The sequence below is a fragment of the Equus przewalskii genome, chromosome 14, assembly GCF_037783145.1.
Source record: "Equus przewalskii isolate Varuska chromosome 14, EquPr2, whole genome shotgun sequence".
Classification (NCBI taxonomy): Eukaryota; Metazoa; Chordata; class Mammalia; order Perissodactyla; family Equidae; genus Equus; species Equus przewalskii.
Genome location: NC_091844.1, coordinates 30,735,469 through 30,757,135, shown reverse-complemented (window position 1 = coordinate 30,757,135; position 21,667 = coordinate 30,735,469). Strand labels below are relative to the sequence as shown.

Genomic DNA, 21,667 nt, shown 5'->3' with positions numbered 1-21,667 from the left:
GGTGGGCCTGCCTGCCGGCTCTGGGGACCCCTGGGAGACCCCCATGGCATCTAGAAAGGAGAGAGAGTCCCTCCCACTCCTAAGCTCAGGCACCTCCAGGGAGCCATGGCCGCCAGCCGGGCAGCAGCGGGCTGGAGGCGGCCCAGTCTCCTGGGCGAGCGGCAGGATTCCTTACACAGCTAGCCCCAAGACGGGGTGCGTGGCCACAGACCGCGTGGCTGCCAGCCCCAGCCTGGGAGTCACATCGGCATGAGCTATGGAGGCAGGAATGTGACTGTGGGAAACCCAATGCCCTGGGCCTGGCCCTGGGGCTGGGGAAGAGTGTGGAGTGGGGCTGAAGGCTGGGGGGTGGAAACCAGAGCATCAGCCGCTCCTGCAGCTTGGCCCTGCCCAGGGCTCCGAGCGAGAGCAGAAGGAAGCCAGCCCTCCTTGCCCTGCCCCTCGCCCCTCTAGGGGCCTTTCCCCTCAGCTGGGGGGAGACCTCCAGCTGCTCTCCCTGTTCCAGCGCCTTCCTCTTTCCCCTCCTCTAGGAAGACTTCCTGAATGGGACCTTCCAAGGCCACACCCCCTTCCATTCCACCCCATGGATGGCCCCGTCCTGGAGTGTAGTGAGGTCATATCACTCTTTCTGTCGTGATGTCTGATCCTGAGCCCCCTGAGGGTGGAGGATGGTGGCTGAGGCACACTTTCCTGTCCCTTCCCCTGGGACCTGAGCTTGAACACTGCACACGGGCCTCAGGGCCAGCAATGCTGGTGATTCATTTCATGTAACAAATCTTCACTGGGCGCCAGACACTGTGCTGGGCACAGGGGATAAAGCACTGTGCATGCTTTACCTATAAACACAGAGAGATGGATGCAAGAGAGAAACCAGGAGAGGCTAGGTGGAGGCCAATGATGAGGGCGGGGTGGTCAAGGAGTATCCAGGCCGCAGTGATGACTGAGCTGAAGGAAGAGCTCAAATTAGCTCATCTGGAGGGCATTCTAGGTGGAGAGAACAGCCTGTGCAAAGGTCCTGTGGCAGAGGGAGGGTGATGGATTCCAAATTTAAAGAAAGCCAGAAGTCAGAGAGTAAGTCGGGGAGGGTGTTGTTTAGCATGAGACTGGAGAGATGAAAGCGTTAAATCAACAGCACTAGCACCGTGTACTGGGTGCTGACTATGTGTAAGTACCTGCCACGGACCTTGCCTTTGGTGCATTTCATTTAATTTTCCCTGGTGGTTTTCGACTGGAGGCAATTTCTATCCCCCATCCCATCCCCCAGCGGACATTTGACAATGTCTGGAGAGCTTTTTGGTGGTCACAACTGAGAATTGGGAGGTGCTACTGACATCTAGTGAGCAGAGGCCAGGGATGCTGCTAGACATCCTGCAATGCACAGGACAGCCCCCACCACAAAGAATTACCTGGCCGAAAATGCCAATAGGCCAAGGTTGCAAGCCCTGCATTTTCAATAGCCCTGCAGTGGGTGTTACCACGACTGCCCCTTTACAGTGAGGGATGTGAGTGTCAGGAACTGGGCTTCCCTGAAGCCCCACTGCCCTTCTCCAACCTGCTCTGGGAGCTCCAGGCATGTTCCTCCCACTCCCCTGCATGGACTCTGATGTCCGGGGAATGGCAGCCTGGCCATTCTCTAGCTGGAGCTTCCGGGTCTGTAAGTGAGTGGATCACTTGACTTTCCGCTCTGCACACCTGAAACGCAGGCCCTCAAACTGAGTCGGAGGTGTCTGCGGCCGCTCGTTGGTCTTGCGACAATGCAATTGCTTTGCCTTCATGCACCATAGCTTCCCGTCTCTGAGAGGAAGGCATGAGCGTGTTAGGTGTCATCAGGATCGAGTGTGTGCGTCCCAGCTCTTAGGAGGATCCTTGGGCCTGTTCAGTGCCGTGTCACTGGGAGGATAGACGTTAAAGGGGGCAAACCTGAGTTGTCCCTGCTGTGCCTCCACTTACCCTCTCTCATCTCTGTCTATGTCATCTCTGTCTTGGGGATCCTTCCCTCAGAGTCAGGCTCAGCCCCCAGAAAGTTCCTTTAGCTCAAACAATTCCGCCCAGAAAAAGGGCGACTGTGTAATGCAGGGGCACTTACAGAGGTAAGGGTGCTCAGCTTGGATTTTATTTGTTGATTCAGTAAATATTTACTGAGGCCTTTCTGTACCGGGCACCGGAGTAGGCTCAGGCGACATGGTAGTACCCTCTCGGAGCCCACACTCTAGGGGCGCGGTAACAAACCTTAATGTATCGGATGTCTGGGGTAACAAGTGCGCTGAGGACCATGAAGCTGCAGAAGAGAGTAGAGAGCGCCATTGCGGGGGTGTGTGTGCGCGTGAGTGTGTTGGGGAGGGTGGGGTGGGGAGGTGTGTGTGTGTGATGCGTCTGGGGTTGGGGGGAGAGCGTGTGTGTGGTTGGGGTGCTGGGGTGGAGTTTGTGAGCGTGTGTCGGGCTGGGGTGTGTGAGTGCGCGGGTGGACGTGTGACGGTGCTTGTGAGGGTGTGGATGTGAATGTGGTTTTCGATGGTTTAGTCAGGGAGGGCCTCTTGGGGGAGGTGACATTTTATGTTTCCATGCGCAGTAATATCCATTTTCCAACTTGACTGTGGGAAAGACCTGGCACGAGGTAGGTGTTCAAAGAACCTGTGTGGCACATCAGAGGGCAGGGCTGATGGGAGGGACGTGCTGCCCTGAAGCTCCTGAATCAGGTTTCTTGAGGCTTCGTTCTTTGGAAGTCCCCAAGTGTGAGCCCTGCCTGTCCACACATGGAAACCAAAATACACTTCAGAGTGAAGAAAGCGTGCCATTGGATTATCTGTGTTAGTGCACAGGCTGACCCCCTGACCTGGGCGGCAGGCTGGCCTTTGTTGTCACCTCTCCCCAAAGCTTATGCTGGTGTTCTCACCTGTGGCATGTCCGCATTCATCCATCCATCCATCCATCCATCCATCCTCCAATTATTTATCAAGCACCTGCTGCGTGTGAGGCATTCTGTCTGTGGGAGGGGACAGACAGGTAAACAGGTATTTACAATGGGGGGTGGTAGATGCAGTAAGGGGAAATTCGGGACACTGTGGGAGCACATCGGAGGGGTGCTTAACTCATCCTTGCAGGGGACCTTGAAGATGAGGAACTGGGTGCCTGAGGATAAAGCCAGGGAAGGAATGGGGCAGAGAGACCCACGTGCAAGAGGCCTGGGGTCAAGAAAGGGGACCCCAGAGGGTTCCAGCTGGTTTGAGCGTGGAAGCCAGCGGGAGTGTGGGGGTCCTGACTGCTGGAGACTCAATTTAGAGGCCACGGCTGGGCCGGCTGGCCTCCTCTGCTCCCAGGGTTTGAGGAGGATGTGTGGCGAGCTCAAGTCCCCCTGGGAGGGTCAGGGAGCTGGAGGATGTAAAGACGTTGGCCAGCTGTGCGGGTGGAATTCTGCCCAGGATGGGAAGCAGGGCAGCTGTGCGGGCTCTGCTGAGAGGGGCTGAACTTAGTGGGCATCCGTCAGCCCAGCTCCTGGTTCTCCCTGCTTCTTCCCAGCAAGCCCTGTCGGTCTCCTTGAGCTGGGAAGAGAAGGGAAGGAGGAGTCAGGTCCACACCCAGGTGGCAGAGGGAGTGGGGTGGCAGTGGGCCCTGTGGAGTGGGGAGGGAGATTCTGGAGGCGGCGGATGGAGGAGCCAGTGAGGGGGGCATTCCCGGAGGGAATGCTGGTCCTCCCTGAGAAGGATGGTCCTTCTCAGTGCCATGGCCTGCTGTGGGCCAGCCACGGAGCTAGCCTGGGGTATGTGACCCTGGCCTTCATGGAAATCCCAGGGAGGAGACACCTTTTCTGATCACAGATGGGTGGCCCTGCCCTTGGACAGAGACCCAGAGAGTGCTGCCAAAGCCCCAGACAGAGACATTTTGGTGGGAGTGGTGCCGACGGGAGGCGGCTGGGGGGCCATCTAGAGGAGGTGCGAGGTGAGTGGGGATGTGCACTGGCAGCCATCCGCGAGCAGGGAGGTCCCCGTCGGCACTGGGAGGGAGAGAAGGAGTCACGGGTCCTGTGGGAGCCGGCGGCGGCTTCCCTGTCTGTATTCATTCCAGCGCCCTGCCTGTGAGGGGCGCGGCTGTGTTGCCAAACTGAGGTGGAGGGGCTGCAGAGTCCTGGGCCTTGCACCCGCCCCCAGCCAAGCCCATCTCACCCCCACCAAGGTGCACCCAGCTGCATGTGCTACGCTTTGTTGCACCGGGGGCTGGCCAAGCCCTGTTTCCAGCGTCCTGATCTGCTTTCCTTGGCGTCCTTGCACCTCACGCCTGGGGTGGCCTGCTGGGTCCCCCAGGTCTAGCCCTACATGCAGCCTCGCAGACCCCAAAACTGGGAACTATTAGCCGCCGGACTTGGTGCATGCTCTGGCGGGATGCCGGCGCAGGGGGCCAAGCCAAATGCCTCTCCTGGTGGGAGCCCAGGACGCCTGGGGTCCACACCTGCCTGGGAGGGAGGATTTCAGGCCTCGTGGCCTTTGGGTCCTTCCCTGTCTGTAGTATGACACCCCTCCCTATTATCCTACTCTCCTGTGTGTGTGTGTGTGTCTGTGCATGTGTGTATGTGTTGAGAGACTGCTTGCTTGATTGATTGTGATTTCTGCCCAGGCCTGTGGCTCCTGAAACGTCCACTTTTCTGACTCCTGGAATAATTTTGAACAAACACGGGATCTATGAGTGCCACCCCTGAGCACAATTGCTAACTTCGTAATTTATGGCCCACCCTCCCCCACCCCACTGTGCCTTCTTTCTCATAAGGACGTTCAGAGCAAACGTTTATTGAGTATTTATTATGTGCCAGGTGATGTGCTAAGAACAACATGTAATTTATCCCCTTAACAATCACAGCAACTCTCTGAGATAGACACTGTAGAATTATCTCAAATTTACAGGGAGACTGGTTCAGAGAGGTTAAGCAACCTGCCCAAAGTCCCACAGCTAGTAAACGGCAGGGCCAGAATTGGAGCCCAAGCAATCTGATTCCAGAGCTTGTGTTGAAGTTGTGGCCAAAGGAAGGAGGCACTTCTGGCCAGGGAACAGCACAAGCCTGTGATGGGAACAGGTGTGAGTCTGGACCAGCTTTGAGGAGCACTGCCTGCCTGAAGCTGAGGGCTGGGTTTGGGGGAAGTAAGCGCTGGTGTTGGATGGGGAAGATGGGCCGGGTCACCGGAGATCTGACCGGGACGCTTCAGGTGGTGAGAGCTGCCGGCCGGGGAGCCACCTGGTGACTGTGGGTAGTGAGGCTGGTTCTGGTTCTGGGTGTGGGCAGATCAGAGTGGGAGAACAGGCGTCCAGGGCGGCATCTTGGGCCAGGGGTCTGGGGCTAGGCCCTGAAGGTGGGCATGGTTTGGAGAGGTGGACCACAGAAGGGGCTGTGCAGCTGTATTTGGAGGCATTGGGGACTGTGGAGCTCCAGGGCCTGGGGAGAGCTCGAGATTCCTGGGAAATGGCTGCAGCCAGGTGCTGGTCAGAGCACCCAGCAGAAACGCCCTGGGAAGTGGCCACTCTGGGCAGACCCGGGTGGTATGAACAGGCCGTCCAAGAGGAGGCCAGGGTTTTCTTCCTGCGTGTGTGTGCTTGTGTGTTGGGAAGAGGGATTGGGCAAGGTGACAGTGTGGGGCGAGAGAGAGGGACTTGGAGAAATCAGAGTGACCACAGAGGGAGTGGGCAGCGTGGAGATGCTGTCCAGCTCTTCCCAGTGCCTCTGCTGGGCTCCTGGCCATGGGAGGCTGGTGGGCCTGGTGTCACAGAAAGCCAAGTCTGGGAGGCTGGGCTGGGGTGTGACTGGCGCCTTTCCTATTCTTGTGGCGGTCTTGATCCCTGCTGGGTCCCTGAGCCACCCAAACCATGCAAGGCCCTGAGGAGGGGCTGCAGTGCGGCAGAGGTGGTGGTTGGGGGGAAGCCGTTCACAGGGAGGTGGGCACTGTTCCAGGGAAGATGGTTCATGGCCCCATGCTGATGAGGACGAGGTGAGGGACTGACCGTCTAGCTTATCCAGTAAACTGATAGACTGGCTTCTGAGCCTGAGTGTAGACCCCCCTGCCTCCCACTCCTGTCCCTGTCCCTGGCCTCAGCCTGAACCCTCTTCTTGCCCTCAGTGCAGTGGGCGCTGGTGAGAGGTGGAGAAGATGCAGTGCAGCCTCTCTCAGAGATGAGGACTAGCTTGGGGCCTGTGTGTCCCTGGCACCAGCACTGTCTCCAGATGCACAGGGCGTGGACAGAGGTACTAGACTGGGCCCTCTTAACTCATCCCAGGTGTAGGTTGCCATTGGCTTCTTCCCTGGAGAGCCGCTTAGAGTCCTTCCTTCTGTCAAACTCTAACCTCTTGGACCAGAAGAACTCAAAATTCCATCTGCCATGTCTGGTCCCCACTAGAGAGGGAGAAGAATTTCCCTGTGGACTTGACGTTGGGTCTGGGGATTCTGTAGTAAGGAGGCACTACTTGGAGTCAAGTTAGGGGCTGACAGCCCAGCTCCTGGCAGCCCAGGAACGTTGTCTGGAGGTCTCCTGACGCGGGAGCTTGTCTCTCTGTATCAGTCTCCCTGCCACCCCCAGGCTCTGGGGTCAGACTCTACCATGACCGGCTCTGTGTCTCCAGGGCGGCGTGGTGGACGACAGGAGTGAAGATTCGGTGTCCGTCTCCACCTTGAGCTTCGGCGTGAACAGACCCACGATTTCCTGCATCTTCGACTGTAAGTAACGCTTGGAGGTGTCTCTGGGGTGATGTGCATGGGTGTGTAACCTCACGCTTTGTCTGTGTGGGGTTATATAGTCAGGTGTAGATGTGGGCGCGGTGTAGAATTGAGTCTGTGTGCTTTTTGGTGGGTCAGTGTCTTTTGGGTGTGTGTGTGTGTTTGTGTGTGTGTGCCCACCAATGTGGTGTGTGTGTCAACTCTGAGGTTGAAAGCAGGCGTTCAAGGCCCTGTGCATTCTGGCCGCTCCCATTATCTATTGTGCCTCCGCTCCTCTTCCTCCCCCTTCTCTGCCTCCTTTCCTCAACTCTTGCCAGGCCCAAGGAGGCATCCCTCAGGTGTCACCTTTAAGCTGTGGTCTGTTCTGATCCTGTGAGCGGCTCGCTGCCGCACAGTGTGACATGTGTCATTTCTGTGTTCAGCCTCTCTTCTGTTGCCCTTCCTAGGGACAGACTCTACCTCACCTCTAGCCCCAGCTCTTAGCCACCCCAGCCCCTCACTCGGCATCTCTGTTTCTTCCTCGTTGCAGACGGGAACCGCTACCATCTACGCTGCTACATGTACCAGGCCCGGGACCTGCCCGCCATGGACAAGGACTCTTTTTCTGGTAGGTGGGAGAAGGGAGGAGACCAGGACCAGGGACTGAGAGCTGGGAACTGAGCCTCGGGTCTTTGGACCACAGGGAACATGGCCTGAGGCTTCTCCTGCGGGTGGGGCCTGTGTTTGTGGAGGTGGCTGCTGTTGTCATGGTCACAGTGGTGTCCTGGCTGTCAGGTGGCCAAACCTCTGCAGGGTTTGGCTTTTCTGACTGTCCCCTCCTCCTGAAAGCCCCTCTGCCCATGGCCCCCGGGACCCCCCTCTCCAGGGCCTCCTGCTGTGCTGCCTGTTTCTGCTCAGGAGCTTCACTGCCGCTAAGCCTGATGTGCCTGGAGCCTGTCTGTGTCCTCTTCGCTGGGCACTGGGGTCGCACCCCCCAGCTCCAGTGACCACTCATGTCAGGGAAGCTTCCAGGTCTTTACTTCCTAGGAGCCCCTACATCCAGCCACATCTTAGCTATCTCCCCCTGAATGCCCCAGAGGCCCCTCAGTTCGTCCTGTCCAAACAGAACTCCTTGTGAACATGCCCCGCCCCTCTCTGATCCAGGCCTCCTGCATTTCCTGCCTTGGTCCTGGTGTCACATCAGTGTATGTCTATGATCCATCAGGTTGGAAACCATCAGTCACCCAGTCCTGTTGATTCTGGCTCCTGAATCTCTCTTGGAGATGTTCCCGACAAGTGGCTCTGCCCCGTCTTATCTGGACTCTGGTCATCTCCCGGCCTCCCTGCTACCTTCCACACCGCCCCAGACCAATCTGCTCAAGTCACTCCACTGATTTCAAATGTAGGCACTGACAAATACGTCCCGGCCTCTCCAGCCTGGCACACAACTCGTTTGTGCTCTGACCCTTGTGTACTTTGCCGGTTTCCTCTTTCCCTGACTCACCTCTGTCTGCTAGATCTGGCCCCACCAACTTTTGTCAACATTTGTTGAGCTCTTTCATAGTCCTAGCCTTTGTATTCAGTGTTCTCTCTGCTTAGAATGCATTTCCTCCCTATTTTTAACCCAGCGAACTCCTACTCATCTTTCAAGACCCAGCCCAGATGCCCTCTGACTCTTCCCCAAGCTGAGCTGGTTGGCATCAGCACCTGGCCAGCACCTTGCCAGCACCTTTCTCAAAGCCTTGACTCACTGCTTAGAACAATTGCTGTCCATCTTTGCCACATCCTTCCGACCATGACCACAAACTCCTCCAGGAAGGGACCTGGTCTTACCTTTGAACTCACAGCACTTGATATCTAAAGAACTAACACTTACTGAGTGCTCACTGGGAGCCCAGGCCCTTTGCTGACCTTGTTTCATGTAACCCTTGCAACTTTCCCATGAAGGAAGTATTTAACATCCCCATTTTGCAGATGAAAAACTGAGACTCAGATAGCTTGAGGAAATTGCTTGAGTTGAAATAACTGACAAGTGGCACACCACCCTCCAAATGCTTGCTATTTAGTTGAGGAGAATGAGTTCTTCTATGGGAGGGACCCTCTGTTCGCCGAATGGCACCACAGTGTTGAGCCATCCCTGTCCTCCTTCCCGGCCCCCTCCTCCTGGGAGACCACTCTGGTTCCTCCTCCACAGCAGCTGTGCTTGCCCACAGTCCTCTCCTCTCAGTGGCCTGTTCTCCAGCCCCATGCAGCCCGGCGCAGGGTGGATGGAGCAATTTCTCTTCTGTGCTTTGGGTCCAGGGTCCTGAGAGCGCCCTCTGCAAAGCGTATGCAAAACCAGCACCCATATCTGCAGCTGTAACTTCCTGGGAAACTTCCGCAGGATGCTCTCTGACAGTTAGAACATACTCTGAGAAAAAGAAGTGGATAACTCATGCCCTTGCTTCCTCTTCCTTTGGGGAGGGCATGAGAGGTGGGGTGCAGGCGGTGGGTTTGTATGGGGCAGCGGTGAGGTGGGGCCCAGGTGGAAGGCCCCTTGTCCTCTGTGGGCTGGGCTGGCGGACAACCCTCAGAGGGGGAACTCTTCCAGGGAACCCACACCAGGAGCCAGTGTGCTCCTCTGGGGACTGCAGGCAGGGTCGGCCTGGTCCTAGCCTGCAGAGATGTCACACTTTCCATCCTGGCCCCGCCCCCTCCCTCAAATAAACATCCCTTGAGCTTTGAGGGCACTGCCCAGGGCTTCCTCAGAGGCCACTGGCTTCTGAATGAAAGGCCTGATTGAGCAGCTGCTGGAAAGGAAAACAGCAGCCAACACGGTGAACCTATAAAACCCAGAGTGTTTATTTTCACTCCCAAACCCTAAACCAAAGCAATTTCTCCCCTGGAACTGACCCTGGGGCGGCTGGCGGCCCGAGGCTGTGCATGGCCACCGGCTGGCATTGCTTGGAGGAAACTCATGTGTGAATCTGGAATGTCTGGGGCCAGGGGAGGGTCCAGCACAGACTCTGTCGCTGGTATCATCTTCCAGCCTGCCTGCCAGGTGTCTGGGGCAGAGAGTGCCCTGACCTGTGGCACTCTGGGCCTTTCCCCACCGTGGGGGGCTCCCGTGGCCTGAGCTGTGCTCTCTGCTGGTCCCCTGTATGGTGAGCCTTCAGGCTGCCTGAAGGCCGGGGCTGTGTCTGCTTCCTTCTCACTGGAAAGAGTCTGGGGGGACACACAGGAATTTCCCTGGAAACACTTGTTGAATGATATTAAACTCAGTCAGGAAAGGGACACAGATCTGTTGCTGTCCAGGCTGCCTGAGGATTCACCTCGGGCGGGGTTTGAGAATACGGCCAGCATCAATTCTCTGGACCACTGGAAGGGCGTGTGTGGCATGTGGTTATGAGTGTGTGTGGCCTGTGTAGCGATTAGGCATAAAAGATGTAAAATGATGCTTAATTCAAATGACTGCTCTTTGATACTGGCCTGGGGTTCCCACTGCCTGGCAAGCATCTGGAGTCGGCACTGGGTTTACTTTGAATGGAAAAGATATGACTTGAGAGGACTTGGAAATCACATGTTCTCAACACCATACCCAACGGGCAGCATCACTTCCCTAAACAATGTGGTAGACTGAGATTTCTCAAACGGAATGGAGGAGGAAGCTGTTGGCTTTGCCAGAGTGTTCCCCAGGGAATTGTGCTCTGCTCCCTCCCCAGCTGGGAACCTCTGCTGTGGTTTGAGGGAGCCATGAGCTCTCCTTACAGAGCTGCCACTAAGATGGACACCCTTGGGCAGCTCTGTTGTGAGGTCACCACGTTCCAGACGATGACCCTTGGCATGCGGGACCCCGAAAGTCCTCTTTGAGAGCCTCACAGGTCAGTGGGCTCAGGGGTGCCTGGCCTGGCTGAGCAAGCAAATGAGAGATGGTGAGGAGATCAGAGGCCGATTTATTAATTTACAGGGGCCGGGCATCGGTCAAGAGAGCAGAAGCTCCTGTGCCCTTTTGCTGGCCTTGTGGTTCCTGGGAGGTCAAAGCTGTGTGCCCGTTGGGTGGTCCTGAGGGGGATTGCGGCCAGGCCAGGCCACAGTGAGGTCTGTGGCTGCCCCACCACGGAGGTCATGTCTCTGGGGACCCGTGCTTTCGTTTTTCCCCCAGATCCAGACGCCGTCCTGGATAGGGCCGAAGAGTCTGTGCTTTTGGGCCTCCCATGTCTGGGCTCCCTGCACGGCCCACCCCTGCTTTTGAAGCACAGCTTTCTGTTAAGGTTGGCTCTGGCTGGGGAGGAATTCTCCTGATGAGCTTAAGGAGCTGTTTTCCAAAGTGCATCGGAGGCTTGTGAAATGCTCCACTTAAAAAGGGTTCCTGAGCAAGAGAGACGGGGAAGCCCTCCGCACTCAGATTTACAAGGCACAGTGGCGCTGAGAGGCTCTGCGCTGGCTGTGGGGAACCAGCCTCTTGGACCTGGTTAAGCGCTCCTTAGCTCCCCAGAGGACTCCACTTTTGAAGAACACGTTTTGGGAAAACACTGATCTACAGGATTCAGTCCAAATTGCTCAGCAGGAATCCAGGACTGCTTGTGATCTGCGGCCTCCTCCCCGCTCCTCTGTCCCCACTGCCCTGGGTGCCCCCGTCTCCCTCAGCCACACCGACTACTTGCTGTCTCCAGGTGCCCGTGCTCTTTGGTGCCTTTGTCTGTGCCGTGCTGGCTGCCTGCGATGCCCCCTTTCCTTGGTCTGCCTTGGTTACTTCCTTGTTCTTGAGACTCAGGGTAGCAAACCTCCTTTGGGAAGACCCACTTGATGCCACCGGGCTACAGGGGGGCCCCCACCCCGTGCACCTTGTATATGTCTCTATTAAGTTGTACATCACCTTGCATTATAACTGTTGCTTAGTTACCACTTCCAACCTGGTCGTGATCCTAAGAGCCTGGATCACGTCTCATTCATTTTCGTGTTCCCAGCACCGAGCTTCCCTGCCACATGCTGGTCAGTAAATAATTGTGTATTGGATGAGTGATGGATTACAAATAAGGCTGGCGTGAACATCTTTGTACATAGAGCTTTTTGGTTAATTTGGATGATTCCCAGGAATATGGGAAACAGGGTAGAAACAGTTTTATGTTTTCCAGGGCATGTTGCCCAATTGCTTTCCTGAAGGGTTGCTGAATTGCTTCCAGCAATAAAGGAGAGTACCTGTTTCATCAAATATTTGCCAACGCTCATTTTATAATTCTAAACAATTTTTCTTAATTTTATAGGGAAAATATTGCTGTATTCTTGTTTTCTTTGCACCGCCTTGATTCCTAGCGACCAACTGCACCCTCTCTTAAGGGCATTTTTCCTATGAGCGTGGCAGGGAGAAGGAGCACTGGACTCGGAGTCAGGGGATCTAGTCCTGGCCACGTGTGAGCACGGGCTAGTGACTTAGCATTCCTGGGCCAAAGCTCCCTCTTCTGCCAAGTGGGATGACACCACTTGCCCTGTCCTCCACTCCGGTGGTCTGAGCTGGTTGCTGGGAGGGCCCATGAGGAAGGCTTAGGGTACTGTGAAGGCAGCAGTGTCCTTCCTGGAAGTCTGGGCAGGAGTGCTGCTGGGCGAGGGGATCCAGGTCCTGCAAAAGAACCACTTGCCTGGGGCCTGGTGACTGGTCCCTTGCTCTCTCACGGTGATGGAGTCCAGGAGAATCCTTGCGTGTTTATGGCTGGAGCTCCCCAGGGCAGCTTGTGGTCCTCAGAGAGCTCCAGTACAGCTCCGGGGTGCTTCGTATGGCTTGGCGGGTGAGGCCTGAGGGCCGATGCTGCCCCTCTCTGAGGGGAGTGGCCCTGGGGAGAGCTCTGGGCTGGGATGGACCTGGAAGAGCCAGCCCCTTGCCTTCTTCTCCACCTCTCCTTGGCATCTGTCTTGCCCTCCTCTTGGCTTTCCTGGAAGAGGGATGTGTCTGTGCGTCTGTCTGGCTTTCCTTCATCTGACCACCTTGCTTCAGCAGCACCCCCACCCCCCTTGTTTCTTTTCTTTGGAGGGGCTGGGCCCTGTGGGGGGAGAGGCCAGGCCCCAGCACACAGTAGCCCAGTGTCTGAGGCCCTGGGCCTCCAGGCCTGCTCTTTACAATGCCTTTGTTGTGTGTGTTTTCCTCCCATGGGCGGGCGGGGCGCGTGTGTGGGTCTGGGTGATTCTTGTTTGAAAGCCACCCCTCCCCGTCCCCCCCAGCGCTGAGCTCATTGCCTGCGCTGACGGGGCTGCTGGAAGGAGTCGGCCTGCTCGGGGGCCAGCGTGGGGGGTGCTGCCAACACCAATACAGCGCGCACAGCCGCCACAATGTGCAATTGTGATCTTTGTGTAAACGCGGTCGGTCTGGGGCCCTCACGCTTATAAAAATAAAGCGTTGGGAAGCTCGGGGGGCGGGAACAAAAGGGGCTTTTTCGCCGGTTCTCTAATATGGTTTTATTTATCGGAACGCGCCCTCTTTCCCTTACTGGAACCAGGGAGAGGTTCTCTGCCGAGCTTGGAGCTGATGGTATCACAGCCAGACGGTTTCATTAAATGCACAGACGCCGCTGGGCCCTGCCAGGGGCAGGAGGGGAAGGGCTGGAGGCCAGCCCTGCCAGGGCCGGCGCACAGCACAGAAGGGGGAGCCCCATGCCAGAGAGGCTCCCACCTGGTGGGAGTGGTGAGTCATGGTGGACATGTCTGCCCTGCCCCTTCCCCTGCCAAGGGCCTCCTGTTGCCCTCTTCTACTCCCCAGAATCAGGTTCAGGACCGATTTCCTACAGGAAGTCTTCCAGGCTTGACCCCACTGTGATTTTGTGCCTGAAGGCTAATGAGCTGGTCCCAAGCTGGTGGCTGCGTCCTTTTAACCAAGCCCAGCATTGTCCAGCTAGCGAGTACCCATAGCTTCTGCCTCCTCACTTAGACTCCTCTCACCCTGAAAACCAGCTCCTTGGGCAACAGCCACAATCTTGGACCTTGCTCTTCCCATCCCTTGATGGGCATCTTCCCATTGCCTACCTTAGCCTTCCTACCTCTTCTATGGTCACTCTCTGCCACCTCCTGTGCAGTGGCCATGGTGTGCCACTTGGTCTCCTTAAGGCCAGGGGGCTGTCCTGCTCCCCTCCCCTTTATGGGGAAGTGCTGTCTCCCCATCCCATCCCAGCCCCAGGTTTGCAGCTGGACATCTCAGCCCCCTTTTGAGGCTAGAGGACAGAGGCCATTGTCTCTGAAGCCACTGAGGCCCTCTTGAGGTCACACGGGAGGTTAGGGGCAGTGCTGGGTCTGGACTGTTGGGCTCAGAGGACGCAAGGCACAGCAGGATGGAGCAGGTGCCAAGGGTATAGGGTATGTGTTGGGGCGTTTGGGCTCAGCCCTCCCAGACATCTAGCATCCAGCTGCCAGCTTCCCTTATCCCTAGGCTTTCCTGCCCATGTGCCTTCAGCATCTCACACTTTGAGTCTTACAAAATGGCAGCAAACTGGCCCCTGCCCCCAGGCTGATGTCCTAATGGGAGAAGTTGGAGGAGCCCCTCTCCAGACCCTCTGCTCCTCTCCTAAATTACATGCACTCAGTCCCATAGGACCTTCTCTTGCATTGGTTTCCCAAGTGCGGCCCTGGAAGGCAGCGTTAGCATCAGCTGGGAACTTGTTAGAAATGCAAATTCTCAGGCCACACCCCAGATCTGATGAATGAGGCTCTGAGAGGGGCCCAGCAGTCTGTGTAAGCCTTCCAGGTGGTTCTGCTGCATGCTCACATTTGAGAACCACTGCCCTAGAATCTTCTCTAGTGACGCCAACTTCCCTTTTGGACTAGGCAGAAGGAATGACTTGTGGTGGGTCTCAGGCCAGCAGGGCTGGGGCTGGCAGGCTGGAAAGGAGTTTGGGGGGCAGCAGGGAGCTGTGGGGGCCTTAAGCCTCCTCTCACACCACCCACTGCAAAACAGCTGTTGAATCCATGTGCTTCTCTCTCCTGCCCTGACCTTCTAAGCCACCACCATCTCTGCCTGGACTGTTGCAGTCGCCTCATGACCGGTCTCCCTGCACAGGATGGCAGCCGGAGTGAACTTGCTGAAATGCAGACCTAGGCATGCTGCTCTGATGGCACCAACATCTCTGCTCTACTGTCCCTTCCTCAAGGAAACCATATCCTCCCCTCATACACTCCATTGCAACTTATATCTATTTTTCAAAGCACTAGTCGAAGTTGTAATTTTTATATTTGCTTGGATGGATGGTTTTGCTCCAATTGGATCCTCAGTCTCTAGCACCTAGCCTTTAGCCTGGCATGCAGAAGGCGCTCAATAAATGCTTGTTGGATGAATGAGTGAACGAATGAATGAGCCATCCCGGCACTTACTTCCTCCTGCTGGACCTTGCCCCCAGCGGCCAGCCCAAGAAGGAACCCAGAAGGGGGAGTTCTCAGGATCTCTGTGCCCACTCGCCCAGATCCAGCCTCCATTTCCCTGTGGTGTCCCAGCAGACTGGCTCTTGGAGGCAGGGAGAGACCCCAGGGAAATGGGCTCCAGCCTGATGATGTTGCTCCAGACTGGAAGCCACAGTTCTGCTCCAGCTTTGTGCCTGCGTGACCCCTGAGCAGGCGACTCTCACAGTCTCTGCTGTGTCCTGTCTCCCTTTCCTGCACCCACACAGATCCCTACGCAATCGTCTCCTTCCTGCACCAGAGCCAGAAGACAGTGGTGGTGAAGAACACCCTGAACCCCACCTGGGACCAGACACTCATCTTCTATGAGATCGAGATCTTTGGTGAGCCGCCCAGCATCGCCGAGCAGCCGCCCAGCATCGTGGTGGAGCTATACGACCATGACACCTACGTGAGTCTGCCTCCCTTCCTCCCTCGTCCCCTCACTGCCCACCCCTTCCAGGGCCCAAGGGGAGATGCTGCTGGGGAGCATGGGTTCCTAACCAGAAGGGTGCTCCCTAAGGCTGGGACTGATGGCCTCTCCCCTGACCCCACGGGCTAAGAGTGTTTAAAACTATTTTAGAGTAATTAAAAATGGATTGCTAGCACATGTGCTGTGCCCCGGCAGAGAGTGGGGACAGATCAGGAAAGGGCTCGTGGCTCTGGATCAGGAGCCTGGGTTTTCTCTGCCTTTAACTTGCTTTGATGACCCCAGGCCAGTCCCTTCTCCCCATCAGAGAGCTTCCTTGACTCCACAAACATTTCCCAACACTGGCCACTGGGCTGAGCGGCCCATCACTTGGGGTTCCCAGTCTAGGCGGGAGCCGAGGCTCACCCACAGGGTGGAGAATCTTCCAGTGAGACAGCGTGTCCCAAAGTGCCATGTGGTTCGGAGACACCAGCAGGGCCCTCTGAGCAGAGCTGTCCAACAGAACTTCCTGTCTGACGGAAGTGCTCTGTGGTTGTGCCGTCCAAAATGAGGGCCACTAACCACACGCGGCTGTTGAGCAGTTGAAATGTGACTGGTACAACTGAGACGCTAAATTTAAAATTTTTTTTCAGTTTCAATTAAGTAAAGTTTAAATTTAAATAGTTGCAGGTGGCCAGTGGCTCTGGTATTGGGCAGCACAGCTCTAGAAGGTTCCGAGGAGGGAGAGGGATCACCGTGGGCTGGAAACTGAGGGAAGATTGTGGGGGAGATGGGTCCCTGGGGGGAATGTGAGACTGAGGTGGGTGGGGGCGGGGCGCTTAGGCAGAGGGGCTTCCAGCACAGCATGGGGGCGAGTGGGAGACTGAGGAGAGGGGAGGGCAGGCTGGGAAGGAGGAGAAAGGAGTAGGAGGCCAGGGGAGCAGGGGAGTGACAGGGTCAGAGCAACCTTCTACAAAGAAGAGGTGTGATGCTACTGGAAGAGAGAGACCGTGTGGGCCGAGGGGTATGTGGCAAGGAGACCCAGCCTGGGTTGGGGACAGCAGTGGATGAAAGGGGAGGGGGCAGAGTTTGGAAGATGTTTTCAGAAAGAGTTGCCGTGACTGGATGTCAGGTGCCCTGGGAGGGTGTGGAGACCAGCGGGTGGGGGAAGGTGATGCTGTTTAGGGCACCCCACCAGGTGGTGGTGGCCAGCAGGCAGTGGGCAGCGCAGACCTGGGCTGGGGGTGTGGACTGTGAGCTCTTCCCTCAGAAGGAAAAGCTGGCTTTGTGGGAGGCATGAGCAACTGGAGGAAGGGTCTCTTTGGGACTGTTTGGGGAAGAGCACAGGGCCTGGTGCCTTTGGGGCAGGAGGAAGAAGGAGGCGGGAGGGCCAGGGGACCAAGCAGAAGCAACAGCAGGTGCAAGCGCTGTGCGGGGCTGGCTGGACACAGGCCGCAGGACACAGACACTCTCCTCCGGTAGCGTCCTTCCTCCTCTTTAAAATGTTGCTCTGACCCTGTCTCTCCTGTAGGCAGTGCCCAGGAGGGCTCCCACGGGGAGAAGAGCCCTGGCCTCTTCTGGGTGGGTGGGCTCCATGGTCCTGGGGGAGAGCAGAGGCTATGCTCATAGTTAATACAGTCGAAGGAGTCTACACCTGTTGGCAAACTCCCACTGCCCTGAGCTGCTGCTGCCTGGCTGCCCTGGCTCTGCAAGGACTCCCCTCCCCCAAGCTCTCCATGACCCAGCAACTAAAGGGACAACGCCCGGCCCAGAGGAGCCTCCTGGACCCCTTCCAGCACCATGGCTGGTGTCCACTCTGAGTGGTCAGTGCCAGACTGTCACCTGCTCACGTGGCATGTATGCAGCAGCTGGTGGCCACTCTAGAATGGCTCTTGGGGATGTCCTCAGCAGTAACATGACTGCAAGTGGGGATGCCTCCCAGTCCTGCTCTGGGTCTCTCCAGATGAGGGCCTTGGACCAGGCACCAGGGCTTGTGAGGGCTGCAGCACCATCTGGCTGAGACCCAGGCTCTGCCCACTGCCCCTGCCCTCAGGGAAGCTAGCCACAAGGCCGGAGTCCACAGGCCAGCAATGTCACAGAGGCCCACGTCAGAAGGCCGAGCTTAGGCAGGGCTTTGAGTGATGGCTGAGAAGGGTAGAGGGCAGTAGGGCTGGTGGAAATGGCCGGTGGAAAAGCTAGGGGGAGAGAGGCCAGCCAAGGCCAGCAGGCTGGAGCAGAAGGAGAGAACGGGGCAGGGCAGGAGAGGTGAGCAGGCTGCAGTGAGGGGCCCTTCCATGCCAGGGCAACAGTTTGGACTCTAGCCTCTAGGTAGTGGGGAGCCGTGGAAGGTGCCTGAGCAAAGGACTGATAAGATGAAAACATCATTTTAGCAAGACTCATATAATTTGGTAAGCACGATCAGTTTCCCCACCTGGAAAGTCGGGGAATTTAAAGGTGAAATGAACAGGATACAAAAGTCCTTGGAAATGTCAAACACCTGTACTACTGAGGGCATTAGAGAAATGCTAGGAGGCTGTCACTCTCGTCTCTAATGGGCTCAGAGTTGATTAAATTAGAGCAAGACAAACACTAGTTGGACGTATAGAGGGACTTCTCAAACTTGGTGGGAATTCAAATCTAGCGACAGTGGCCAGAGGCCACTTGTATGTTGTCCTTGTGTCCTTCTAAGGGGGGCAGAGCTCACCCTTAGGGGCTGCCCTGACTTCTGAGGCCCTTTTGAGCTCAGGAGGCTGGATGCAGGCCTGGTGATCACCATGGGCCACCAGAGCCCTGGGCTGGGGGATGCTGACTCTTTTTTCTCCACGTCGGGTCTAGGGTGCAGATGAGTTTATGGGACGCTGCATCTGTCAGCCGACTCTGGAACGGATGCCCCGGCTGACCTGGTTCCCACTGACTAGGGGCAGCCAGCCGGCGGGCGAGCTGCTGGCCTCTTTTGAGCTCATCCAGAGAGAGAAGGTGAGGCTGGTCCCCATCCTGATCCAGGAAGCCCAGACAGGGAGTACATGGTAGGAGAGGGTAGGGGGCACAGGCAGGGATGCCCCGAAGGAGGGGAGGGGCTGCCGATACATCCTTCTCCCCCCACCAGGCCTGCTCAGTGGGGAGCACTGAACCGCCACCTCTGGAATTCAGGCTTCCTGCTGAGACTGGTTTTGCCCCTCTTTTCTGAACCCCAAGTTAGGCTACTGTCTAAACATTGGGGTAGAATGTTGGAATCTGGGCTGTGCTGGAATGTCTGAGTCCTCTGGCCATTGGATGTATTTTTCCCTGGGTCATATCCTGACGTGGTTTCTGAGAGGAGGACCTCCGTGATCTGGTCGGGGAGACTTAATTGTGATGGTGGCACCCAGGGACAGGTAAGGTCAGGACCTCCGGTGTAGTGTTGGCTCTGCCATGGCCTGGCTGTGCGACCCTGGGCCAGGCACTTCCCTGCTGTGAAATAGGGGGTTTGGGTTAGAACCATATCTTCAGCTTTGCTCTTAGAGTGATGTGAACCCCAGGTGTAAGCTGGATGGAAGTCAGGCTACTCTGGGTCAAGTGTCTGGAGGGGGCACACAGTATGCTGCAACCTGGCTTCCCCTGGCACCTGGCTGCCAACTCCCGGGCACCTCCAAGGAGTCCCTAGGTTGCAAACTCCCAACTGTGATCACTGACATATTCCATGAGTGTCATTTTGTGGCTGAAGGTGTGTTTGCCTGGCCCGGACAGAAAGGAGGGTGATGGGGCCTTGGGTGACAGGCACTGACCAAAGCTCTTTTTTCTACCCCGCAGCCGGCCATCTACCACATTCCTGGTTTTGAGGTAAGTCTTGCTCTTCCCTCTTCTTCTTCAAACTCATGGCCCGCCTCTGTGTGTTTGCAGCCCCCTATGAGCTAGGAAGGGCAGTCAGGTGTATACCACCACCGGCCCGCCTTCAGGGATGGGGTGGGTGAGGGCCGGGGTCCCTGGCCAGCTCAGGCCTTTCCCGCCCTTCTTCCCTGAGACTCAGACTGTAGGGACCTCATGGTCATCCAGCCCACGGGCTCTCAGCTGGGCTGCATGTTAGAATCCCTTCGGCAGCTTGAAAAATCACCAGTGCTCAGGCCCCACCCCAGACCAGATGGAACACAGTCTCTGGGGATGTGGCCCAGGCATTGGTATCTTTCAGAGCTTCCCAGGGGATTTTAATGTGCTGCTAGGGCTGAGCACCATCGACTTAGCCCAGTGGTTCTCAGTGTGATATCACCTGGGATGTTGTTAGAAATGCCGATTCTTGGCTCCTGCTTCACACCTACTGAAGCAAACTCTGAGGGGCAGTGCAGCAACCTGCAAATTAACAAGCCTCCAGGGGATTCTGATGCCCACTCGAGTTTCAGAAGCTCTGGCTTAGACCATCTTCCCCAACTCATTGTTCCCCCCATGACCGGTTTTTCCTCCTCTACTAGTGATGGGGGCTCTGTTCCCTTCTCCCTGCTCTCCTTCCTTCTCCTGGGGGCATGGTAGAAAATGCAGACCCTTTCCTGGTACCCAGGCTAATTTGATTCAGGAGATACTGTTCTCAGTCAGGTTCAGCTGCATCTTGGAGGAGCGGTCATCCGGTCTGTCGTTGGATGCCTTCCCCCTTACAAGGCAGTCCACGCAATCTGCAGACAGTTTTTACCATGCAGGCCTTCCTTCACCCCTGTCTCTGCTCCACCCCCGGCATCCCTCAGCCCCCTCTCTCTCCTGCTCCCTCTCCTGTCCAGCCCAAGCTCCCGCTCTCAGGTCTGCCAGCCCCTGGGGATCCAGATTCTTTCTCCCTGGCTCTCCAAGTTCACGTACTCCGGGAGTTGCTGCAGCTCCGGGACCTTAGGTCTGTCTGCTTCCTGGAGCTGCTGCACAGGGCTGGGCCCTTCCCGCCACCTGTCTGCCATTTGCCTTTCTCCAGTCACTTCCAGAGGGGCCTGGGCTCTAGGTTTATGCTTTGGCCTCTCCCACCAGTCCCTCTGCATCAATGTCCATCGCACCTTCTTTCTCAGGGACAGTGTGGAGGCCGTGCCTGGAAGCACGTCGCCCCTCCCTGGATGGGAGTGGTTTCTGTTGGCTCCTCTCAGGGTGGTGTCTGGGGTGCTGATTTCTGCCCCAGCCTAGTGCTCCTCATCACTAATGGTGAACTTTACCCTCCCTCCTCTCCTCCTCCACTCTCTCCTGGATGTGCAACGTCCCATGGTGTGGTCCAGGTGCAGGATACATCAGGGATCCTGGAAGAGGTGAGCTGGACCCTCACGGCTGTGGCCCATGGCTGGGGGTCGGTGAGCAGCGATAGAGGGATGGTAGGACCAGCCTCTTGGCACGTGCCCCGAGCCTTCTGGGTTCCTGGTGCTCCAGTGGGCATCCGTCATGTGGGAACCTGTCTGGAGTTCATTCCCTACACTCTGCATGGATCCAGGGCTGCCTGGGACGTGTCTTGGTGTGATTCTGGCCCTAGAAGGCTTGCTGCCCTATTGGAGGCCAGATTCACCCAGATCTCAACAATAGCAATACAGAATCTCATCTGGCATGTTTTCAAGAATAAAATGGTCATAAGGGGCCAGAACAGTCAAGGAAGCCTTTCTGGTGGAGGTAGCATTAACCAGACATTGTTGCAGGAGGAAGGTAGGGAATGTGCCTTTGACCCAAGGGGCCAAGCACCAGCTTAGGGCCTGGCTGGTTGAGGGGCTGGGGTGGGTTGGGGATTCCTAGGCTCTAGAAGAAGTTTGGGATTTGCGTCCAGATGTAGCAAGAGTATGTTCTTTGCCATGGGGGATGAGTAGCACGTTCCCTTATGGCCTCCTGCGCATCTGTGAGCAGATCCTCATGAGTGAGCAGGGGCAGAGGGCTGGGCGGAATGACAGGAAGGAGAGCCCTGGTCTGATGGGGGGTTGGGACAAGGGCAGCCACTTCCTGCCATCAGGGAATCCCCAGGCTGGGAGTGGACACTGTTTGACATTTTCGGTGCAATTTGGACTTGAAGTGCAGAGTCAGGATGTGGGATCTGCAGGCCCCGCGCCCCTTACCTCACTTCCTTTCGCTCCCAGACCGAGGTGGGGTCCGCCAAGTGAGCTGGCTGTAATTGCGCCTGACGGGCAGCCTCCTGCTTCTGGCTGCAGTTGCGAAAGACTGCCGATTTGGAAAGGGGAGCAGAGTCGCGTCCAGGGAAGCAGCACGGAGCCCTCTCTCT

The 21,667-nt window shown here is 56.7% G+C and overlaps 1 protein-coding gene across 28 annotated transcripts in view; it reads left to right on the top strand.

Moving 5' to 3' along the window:
* The window catches only part of DYSF (dysferlin), a 210,030-nt gene that overhangs the window by 117,270 nt on the left and 71,093 nt on the right, over positions 1-21,667 (top strand). For 26 of the 28 annotated variants that reach the window (XM_070573811.1, XM_070573802.1, XM_070573806.1 and 23 more), the window contains 6 exons: positions 6,599-6,692; positions 7,222-7,299; positions 15,293-15,474; positions 18,307-18,447; positions 19,261-19,290; positions 20,688-20,717. In XM_070573811.1, coding sequence (XP_070429912.1) covers positions 6,599-6,692; positions 7,222-7,299; positions 15,293-15,474; positions 18,307-18,447; positions 19,261-19,290; positions 20,688-20,717 — 555 coding nt within the window. The remainder of the gene's footprint in view (positions 1-6,598; positions 6,693-7,221; positions 7,300-15,292; positions 15,475-18,306; positions 18,448-19,260; positions 19,291-20,687; positions 20,718-21,667) is intronic. The other 2 variants (XM_070573801.1, XM_070573791.1) reach the window with 1 other exon arrangement.